The sequence below is a fragment of the Caloenas nicobarica genome, chromosome 1 (assembly GCF_036013445.1).
Source record: "Caloenas nicobarica isolate bCalNic1 chromosome 1, bCalNic1.hap1, whole genome shotgun sequence".
NCBI lineage: Eukaryota > Metazoa > Chordata > Aves > Columbiformes > Columbidae > Caloenas > Caloenas nicobarica.
This window is the reverse complement of record NC_088245.1, coordinates 36,222,803-36,232,892: the sequence shown is the minus strand read 5'-3', so window position 1 is coordinate 36,232,892 and position 10,090 is coordinate 36,222,803. Positions and strand designations below refer to the sequence as shown.

At 36.5% G+C, this 10,090-nt stretch overlaps 1 protein-coding gene across 4 annotated transcripts in view; it reads right to left on the bottom strand.

The window, feature by feature from the left end:
- Positions 1-1,248: 1,248 nt before the first annotated feature.
- Positions 1,249-10,090, bottom strand: part of MON2 (MON2 homolog, regulator of endosome-to-Golgi trafficking) — an 84,516-nt gene continuing 75,674 nt past the window's right edge. For 2 of the 4 annotated variants that reach the window (XM_065654494.1, XM_065654174.1), the window contains one exon: positions 5,988-7,093. In XM_065654494.1, the coding sequence (XP_065510566.1) occupies positions 6,950-7,093 (144 nt within the window). In that variant the 3' untranslated portion in view covers positions 5,988-6,949. Of the gene's footprint in view, positions 1,460-5,987; positions 7,094-8,207; positions 10,088-10,090 lie in introns of those variants that run through there. The other 2 variants (XM_065654254.1, XM_065654412.1) reach the window with 2 other exon arrangements.

Genomic DNA, 10,090 nt, shown 5'->3' with positions numbered 1-10,090 from the left:
TAGAAGAGGTCAAAAAACCTATAGTACCATCAGCACACTGCAATAGCTAAGTCAGTTGCATTTACCGTGGTTGTCTGAGCCACTGACCAAGATTCATCTTCCCCATTTTGAGACGACCAAAGTAAACTGGAAAAAAACCCCACAGAACGCCAGATGTCTACGGCTAAACTAGTTGTCCTGTGCACCTGCAGCAAGAACTGGGACTTCCATGTGATAGCTTACATGACCTCTTTTAGGATGGATTGGGCCCGCCTGTTTGTCTTCCCTGACGGCAGGTGAAAGCCAGGCTGGTTAATCTTGGGGGAGACCTCAACATTGTATTTACCTGAATCTCAGAAGAGGAATCCAACTTGTGCCTCTCCAAGCAAACACTCCATACTGCCTCTCCTAACTTTGATTACAGGAAGAATGATTTCTGTCAAAAGTGACTTGTTTTTAATAATGATTTAAATAAGCAGGGAACTATGTTTTAAACCTCATTTTGCATCTGTATTTCTCCCTTCTAAAAGATTATTACCTCATTTGCAATTATTTAAATGTTTGTTTGCAATTAAATAGTCACCGCACTAAGACTGGCTACCTTTTATAACTAGGTCATACATTTTACATAGTTAACAATGCTATAGCTGATTAGATGCTAAATGGTTACATTTTATCAGAAAATAGTTGAGTATATTTTTCTTGATTATTTAACACTTCATTAGTTTGCACAGAGCTTTATTTGGACGCAAAGTCAAATAGTACAAAAAATGGCATCCAAATTCTTTTAGGTTGATCTGTTTTAAATGTATTGGATACACCCATGAAATGCATCTTGTTAACAAACTGAGTAAAACTTGTACTATGTGCAGACTTTGTGGCTCATTTTAGTGGTAAGGTAGTACCATATTATGCTACAATGCCAAGCCCTGAGGCATGAACAGACGTTCACTAAGTAGATGTGCAAGTAACAGTTGTGAGGTACTGCAGAAACCAGTTCTTTGTAATGTACGTGCCAGCAGCACTACACACATAATGCTCCTGTCCTCTTCCACGTTTTCTCGTGAGAGAGGCTGATCAAAACCAGACTGCTCTCTGTGCCTTTTGAAGGTCCTCTGTTGGTTGGCAATCCAGTTCTGGTTGCCATTTTTGTATGGAGCCTCTCCATCCATCCCTCCCCTCATGGCCAGGCATTAGTCTGTGATGTGATGGGAGAAAGAAGTGCAAGTCTTCTGTCAAGGAAGTCAGAAACACAACCAATTCCATAGCAACTTTAATAGTTCCAAGTAAGCAATAGTTAACATTAAAAACAACAGACCAGGTGACATGGAGTTTCAAGTTTCCAACAGGCTCTCATCCTCACCAGCCTCTGCAAGTCTTGAAGCTGTCAACTTCGGAAATATCACTGGCCATGGAGACTCATGCCAAGCCTAAGGCAGATATGGTTCCAGTTTAAAGATCAGGATCTTCAGTAACAAAACTGTGAAGATGCCAAACAGATATCTGACTTACCAGGGATTTTCTTTCTTATTTATCTATTGGTAGTTCCTTCTAAAAACGAAACAGACCAAAAAACCCTCAATGACATTAAACTGACAGGCAGCATGGGCTGAGGCCTTTGAGTATGTTTCAACATTGCAGTATTTTTGATTGAGGAAAAAGCTGGCCACTGTATTTAACACGTCCTTTTCGTAAGGAACATGCTTCAGGGGAAAAGAGGATTATGGTGCTGACAAATGACATTCCTTTAGAAGTTCTTAAGGTTCTGGACCACTGGTGGGAATAAATATATTAACATGAACAGAGAAGCACATCATACTGATTTTAAAAATAAGCTTATCTGAGAACTCCTCTAAATGTAGATAATAAAGGAAATTTGAGCAATGAATCTCTTGGTAATGAAATGCTGCAGTTTGCATAGTAAACACACAGGTATTTTACCCTTTTTATCATATCTATTTCATAATCAAGACATAGATGCTAATAAGGACCTCAGAAGCAGAACAATCAGTTTTTAGCATGTTACTGTCTGATAGGACACAAGGACTATGACATTCTGAGTCAGAAAAGTGGATGATAACTAATGCATTGTAGTTTTTCTATGATATTTGATACATTCTACAATACAACACAAAGACCCTATTCTGTTGGTAATACCACTCAGTACTGTTTCTATTGCAAGAATTCCATCCTATTTTTAATATACACCTTAATTTGTTAAGATGTAACATACATTGTTAGTTGAAATGTTTTAAGACCATGTGAGTAGAGATCAGGTGTTTGATACAGAACTGAAAAATGAAGATTTATTTAAAGAAAAGTTTCGACTGGATGCTTTAAAGACAATTACACAATCATTGTACAGATTAAATGTTATAAAATTATGGATTATGCACAGAAATGTAACAGTTCAGAAAGTTGGTATAAAATTTTAGTTTTTAGTTTTAGTTTTATACTTCTATTATTAGAAACTGTTGCAAAATGTGTTCTCAGATCTAGTTCTTGATGGTGGTAATGACAGCTGTTTGCACTGACAGCCATCTTAACACTGGAGCGATTTTCTAAGGAAAATCACCAAAACTGTTTTGAAATTCAAGTCTCCTATACAAGAAAGCTGGCAAAATTAAATGGAAAAAGCTGACTGCTGCTTAACAGCAGCACCTTCCAGTCATCTTGATGAATTGCATCCTGGTTTTTGAGAGACCACTTCACCAGGTGAGATGTTATAATCTTATTTTCTAGCACAGTTGTAATACATCTGTCGATTTGCTACCAATTTACTAAGCACACTCTCTTATCCTTACATTGTATGCAGAGACACTACACGTAGAATCCCAATCTGCACACTCTGACCCTGATCAACTAATACTGACTTTTAGGGTCCTGCCTTCTTGGACAGACTTTGTTTCCCTGGTTTGCTTATGAAAGAGTCATGTGAAACAGTGTCCAAAGCCTTACTAAAATATTTAGCAACTAGTTCTCATCCCCATCCACAAGATCTGTCACTTTTTCATAGAAAGAAATGAGACTGGGTTTCTGTGACTTGATCATAGCAAATACCTATCAGTCGTTATGCACGTCATGGATACCTTTGTGATACTAACAGCAGATGCTCATTTTTACTTGCCAGGAAAAAAAGAATGAATGTCAGGCCAGTTGATCTATAATTTCCATCTCCTCCATTTTGTCCTTAAAAAGTTAAAGCACTGGCTTTTTGCCATTCTTTCAGTCATCTGCTACTTCTCTTGTCTTACATTAGTTTTCAAAGATGATTTTTAAAATGCTGACATTCCTCAGATTAGTTCTTTAAATACCAGGAAGAAATTCTTCGGGCCCAGTGAATTTGATAATATATCTATTTTCTGTCCTATTTTCCTTCTTCTAGGTAAGCTTATTCAGTCTTTGTCACTCAAATTGCATGAGTAATACACCCGCAGTTGATTTTTGACTTTTTGGATCGCTATAACAAATGAAAAAATTCAGCACACAAATTGTAAATCTGAACCAAACACAGGATCACTTGTGTCAATAGCTGTCCTCTTTTTAGTCAGCACTTTTGTTAGCACAAATCTTTTACTACTTATGTATATATCCTCTGTCAGTTGGCAGTTTTATCTCATGTACTTTCATCCCTATCTGTTAACACTGTTCTTTGATGGTAACCGAATTTCCACCTTCTGTAGGCCTCCTCGACTTGTGATTGAAGTCAATGAAATTCCTCATTTAACTGAGCTGGTCTCTTACGACAGCGAATCCTCGTCTCCTCCATGGGGATATACTTTCAGTCATGACCTTCGCATCTCCATGGAACTGTCTTATCTCCTCAGTTCCTCTCTTATCCAAGACATCTGTGAGATCTTACCTAGCAATTTTCTGAAGTCTGCCTTCTTGAAGTCCAGTGATCTTTATTTTGATGTTCTCCCTCTGCCCTAAGAATCACGAATATTTAATTTCACTGTCTTTCTTACCCAAGTTGTCTTAAACCATCCAATTTTTTCATAATCATAGCTGATTCCTTCACAATACTATACACATACTATGCAAACTGTAATGGTTTGTGATACACCTGCCTTGAAAAGTGACAGGGAGAACAATGACAGGATGAAAGATCAGACTAGCTGGACAGAAAATGCACATAGTATATTTTCTGAAATTTCTGCACCTCTGGAAACTAGGGGCATTTCTGCTAATGATAATTTCTATTGCAAATTTGGTTTTGGAGAAAGCCATCCTCATATAAGCAAAATTTTTAGCATGGGCTTTTCAGATTCCTTTCCAGGATCAGAGTTGTGCTCTTGGACAGAGCCTGGAAATTCTGAGTATTGCATTAGATTAGCCCACATTTAGATTCCTCAGCTTTTCATCCTCTAATTTTAGTTGCTTTATCTTTTTTTTTTTTTTAAAGGTAAATTTTTAATAAAACACTGTAGCTTCCAGTGAAGCATCTTTAATTATTCTTTTCCCAAAGAACAACCATATGTATTTGCAATCAATTCTTAGCACTCTCTGTGACAAGACTGCTTCAAAACTTGGCTTTCTGTATTGGTAACACTCAATAGTAACAGCCAAGTTCTTAATCAAATGTTTCTAATGAACATTAGATGTTAAAATAAACCTGAAAGCCCCCACTGGAATGAAAAAAAATGCACATTTGCAAAACAGTTTTCTACAATGGAAGATAAATATATTAATCCTTAAGTGACTTCAAAGGACAAAAAGAGGAAATAATTATTTTATCTTCTCTATGTCCCTTGAGGACTTTCTACTGTAACATACTGCACATTCGTGGTATAAGTGCGAAAAGCCACTGCTCAGTCATCCAGTTCTGATTCCATTTGAAGATTCATGTGATTTGCTTAGCTGATTTTAAGTTTCACCTATCATAAAAAGTTTCCTTCTTCCTGACCATTTCTATATTCATCTGGCACCACCGTCCTCTTCCTACTTTTCATACAATTTCACCACTTTGGGTGATAGACTTCTGTATAATTCAAAATCTAGAGAGATCCTTTCTTTGCACATCACTGCCATCATAATTATCTCTGTATTTTCAACTAAATAAAACTTAAAAGGCTGTAAGAAGCAAAGAAATTTTTGAGTTCTATTGTATTTCTTCACAAGGAATGAGCCACCTTGTCTGATACTTTCCAACATTCAAGAACATTCCAACATTACTGCAACTGTAATATGGTTATATCAGTACTGCAAAACACACATTTATAATAGAAACAAACTCATGAACCCTAAAGAGTATTTACTCCCTAAATGAAGTCTATGTTCCACACAGACTTTTACAGTCATTTTTATTGGTCTTGCTCTTGCCCTGATATGCAAAATACTGTCTAGACAAATAGTCCCTGCCCCCAAAACTTGAAGAAAAGCACACACAGAAAGGTATTGTCAGAAAACGTGTGGGAGATCCAGGGAGAAAGTAGGAGCACTGGCATATCTCATTATTCCTCAATAATGTGTCTTAAAGTAACAGATCAGATAGCAAAATAGTACGTGATAATGTAGTAAATGTTAGTAAGCGCTTACAGGTAAGTCACTTAAAGAGATCAGACAAATGTCCATTAAGAGTTTCCCATCTATAAGCTGGTTAGTAACTAGTTCGGAGGGAGCAAAAGGAAATGTCTACCAGATTGCTCCTGAGTGGTAAAAGCTCATAACACAGGTGTTAAGCTCTGCTTCAACAATAAATGTTTCGTCTTCCACCAGATAGGCAGTCAAACAGGATCAGTAACTGCTCCAGGAGCCTTTGCTGTGTGCATAAACAGAAGTGTAACTTTACGGACGTCATAACTTTCATGGCCCAACGCCTAAGCAAAATAGGAATTATGAAGAATTTACTTTTTATTTCACACAAATGTAGAGATGACTTTATAAATTGTAAACATTGTTAATATTTTTACGTGATTTATTCCTATATAGTTTATTTCACATATAGTAAATTTCCAAAATACTATTTTCAAGAAAAAGAAACTAGAATTTCTGTAGATGTACTCATAGATATATCTAGATAGACAACATTAAGAACAAGGTTGAACAGTATTCTACAATGCATGTTACAATTTCTTTAGGGTGAAGAAGACAGAAGAACCTTGACTAGAGTTGCTGGTTCACATTTTGCTACAATAAGCAAGGTCTTGATTGAATTTATATGAGTACCAGGGCATAGATAGTGAGCTATATATGTAGGTGTACATTCCTTTTTTCAGAACAAGTAATACTTCTTAAACCCTGAAAGAAGAAAGTTGTCAGTACAGTGGCATATAAAGGTACTATAGACAAATGCTTTTGTTCAACTCCAATATGAAATAATTCTGATTTTTTTTCTTGCATTATCATGAAGTAAAAAACAAAAGCCAACCAAACACGAAAAGACATGAGGATGCCAGCAGAACTCACTGCTGCATGTAAGGACACGACTGGAACTCCCTAGCATTGTCATCACGTAATCTGAAAATAACTTCTAAGAATTATCCATATACTCAAAGTTACTCAAGTGTGAGGCTACGTAACTGAGAAAATTCGAAAGAATTAGACACGGTGGACTGGAGTCTTTTGGGAGAGTGCTGATATTTTTTTCTCCTTGTGAAGTCAAACAGCAGAACCTCCACTGAATACAACGAAATATTAATGAAGCCAACTCACTGCTTCTGAAGACACTGTACAATACATTATCACATTTTTTTAAGCACAAAAAGTTACTGGAAGTTATTATCAGCCAGTGTGTTAGGAGGAAAGTCTTTTTACCTATGCAGAAGTCCAACTAAAATTTGTTTTTCTCAGGGAGCACAAATACTCTATCAATGTTTTGCTGAAGGAAACTAAATGCCGTACATGTACAGATGTAGGCCATGTCTGCGCACTAGTTGGGATCTCAATTTAAACACTCCTTGAACCCCAGCTGCCTTATTTGTAACATTCTGACACGCTTCACTGTGAGCAGCCATACAGCCATGCAGCACTATCTGCAGGCAGAATGTGCACCACTCGCAACGCAACTGTGCACAGCGATTCCTTCTTTCGCTTGTAGAACCTCACCTGACTCGGAAGCATTCAAGTTGAAGGTTGTAGAAGGTGCCTGCCCACGTAGGGAATGAGTGGCCAGCTGCAAATTTGAGGTGAACAAGTAGTGAAGGACACAGAACAGAGCTGTACCAAAACAGATAAGGAGAAAACATCCTTTTTCCCTCCTCCAAGAACTTCTAAATGAATTTCCGTAGAATACACTGATGGCTAGTATTGTGTTTGTCATGTGCTGAGGAAAAGAAAGGCATTAACCTCATTAAAAATATCCTGCCTGAAGAGTCCAAGGTCAGCTATGAGAAGATTTTCCATTTGACAAGAAGAAACAATTCATCCTGTTTGAAAACAAACAAACAAACAAAAAGCCCCTCCCAATCTGCAGAATATGATAATAAACTATTGAAGTTTCACAGAGGTACTCCTACTTGCTCTTGTAAAATAACTAACGGTGACCGTGTATTTTATGTGGCTTAATGTCCAGTAACATTCCACAGTTGACCAATAAAGCAGGTGAGGAAGTAAGCGCATGTACAAGGGAACAGAACTGTTAGATAAGCATCTCTGATGATAAGCAAATAACTACTGTAGGTTACTTCTAAGAACGAGATTTTTCGTAAGAAGTTCCCAGCTTCAGGCATCTGTTCCTTTTTTTTTTTTTTTTTTTTTAATCAGAGTTACTATGTGATCTTAAAACCTTGTGTACATTAAGGCAATGGTCATGGCAATGAGACATACAAGTTTTCCCAAGAAATCCAAAATCTTGATATGAACTTTCTAATAATCTGTAAGACCCTCACATGTTCTCTTTGGATTCCCAATCCATATATTTTTTAAAGTTGGGGAGAAGAAGAAAAAGGTGAAGATTGTAGTGACATTCAATAAGCAATTAATGCTTACCCTCTGACTTCCAGCTGACATACTTCTGTGCAGCCAGCTGTACCCCTTTTCTAGCTGATTTTGGTGACACAATGCAGACCCCAATCATGAAAATGTCCACGTGTTTTACTTTTCATGACTACGCAATCCTACAGACTTGAGAAGAACTCGGACATGGGTCTACTCAACAGGTAACATTTCTTCAGGAACAAGATTTACCTTGCTAGAAACATGTAAAAATGTGAAATTTAAATATTCAAAAATGCTGTTTGCATCAAAGAAGCCCTAAAAATATTTAGCAAAAAGTACAGGTAGAAAAAAGAAACTGATACTTCAAGTTCAAAGACATATTTGAGTGCTGGACAAGAAGGCACAGTAAAGCGAGTAATTCTTATTCACGGACAAAATTAGTCAAAAAATCCTCTTTTCTAAACTAAGAAGCTTTGTTTTTAGTTCTTAAACTATTTATACAAAATACGAGAAAGCGGTTTGAATACTGTCAGCCTCAGCTTGCATGTCTAAAATATGCTTCAAATAGCACAAATATTACTCATTTTGTAATTAAGAGGAAAGGAAAGAAGTTTACTCATTGGTAGTTTCTTTCAAAACCTTTTGAAGATGAATGTCCATAGGTGGTAAATTTTCTAAGCTCTAGAGTCAGGAAAATCTTACATGTCCCCTTTTAAAAATACAGATAAAGCTGAAGATTTGCTTCATTGGACAGAATGCTTCTGTGTTGTCACTGAAAAACCAATTAGAAACTAATTAGAAATAAACTCCCCCACAGTTTGGTCTGCACACCTTTTTCCAGAAATTCTGGTTAAGATAAATTCTAAACCAAATTAATACCCTTCTTTCCTGCTCCACACTTTATTTCTTTAATGACCTCATAGACCTTGACTTCCAGTAATTAGGAGAGCAGTTGCCACTTTCAGAGTATGGATGATGTTGTTATCTGTACGTGGGAGCCAGTTCTGCAGTATACTGGAACTGCTCCTCCAAAGAAGCTATTTTGACATAAATTCTATTAAAGGGAAGCATTTGTTTTCTTAATGTAAACCGTTTGTTCTCTAAAAACTATCCACGCTTGACGATTAAGTTCCATGCAACTTTGGCGACAGAGAAATCTGCAAGCTCTTGAAGCCTCTGCAATGTTTACTGTTCCTAGAAACAGAAAACTTTTTACAAGGACCATAAACTGCAGCCTTCTGGGACCAAGCTGTTCAAAGCGGTGCTTGGACAACATTGTTCATGCAGGGTTAGAAATCTAACCCTGACCCCTTCATCACACCTGCTACCTGAAGCTCCTACAACTTTTACTTCTACATATACCAGTCAATGTCCCTTTAGCCAGGAAGATGTAAAGCAAACAGATAAAATGCCATTTCTTATACATGATAATCTCTTTTAATATCTACAAAAGCCTTTAAGGAACAAAAACCTAAAGGAAAGCTCCGAAATTCTCAAATCCATAGAAAGGCACCTGTCTCTCTTTTTTTTCGTTTGTTTCTTTGTTTGTTTACATTTAGCCTTTGTGCTTTCACATCACAGGTTAAAAAATATGTGAATACAGGTGAAACATTATTGAAATCATAATTAAGTAAATAAGAGTTTAAGTGCTAAGTCACAAACTTTAAAAACAATACAGTTAAAAGTGTTTTGCTTCAATTGTGTATTATGTGAAAGTGAAACAAATTCACATTTTGTTAATGACAAATTTTACTGCACTTCTAAATGAGTAGCTACCTTCAAAAATACACTTCTCGTGGTTTTATATAAGACACAGTCGATAATTAAAAGATTAGAACAATTTGTTTGGGTTGTAAAGACATTATAAAACAAAGCACTTAAAATTATTGAACAAAATATTACAGCCAAATATTTCAGATATTTGAAATCACCTTTCTTGAGTCATGATTCAAAGACTGTGATACTTGTCAAGAAGGTCAAAAAAGGCTCACAACCCTCAAATATGCATTTTTTTAAAGCAAGGCTGCAACTACAAAAATTCATAGAGATGAGTAGAACAAGCATCTTGAAACAAATATTTTATGAAGTGAGGTATGGTAGTGTTGAAGTGCTACAGTGGATTTCTGCATATTCAAACTTATTTCAGGTCAACTACTTTGAAGTTGGAGATCAGCAGACTCCTGACTGCTTGCTGCAATCCTTTGTCATATGACCCTTTGTTAGATGTTCACTG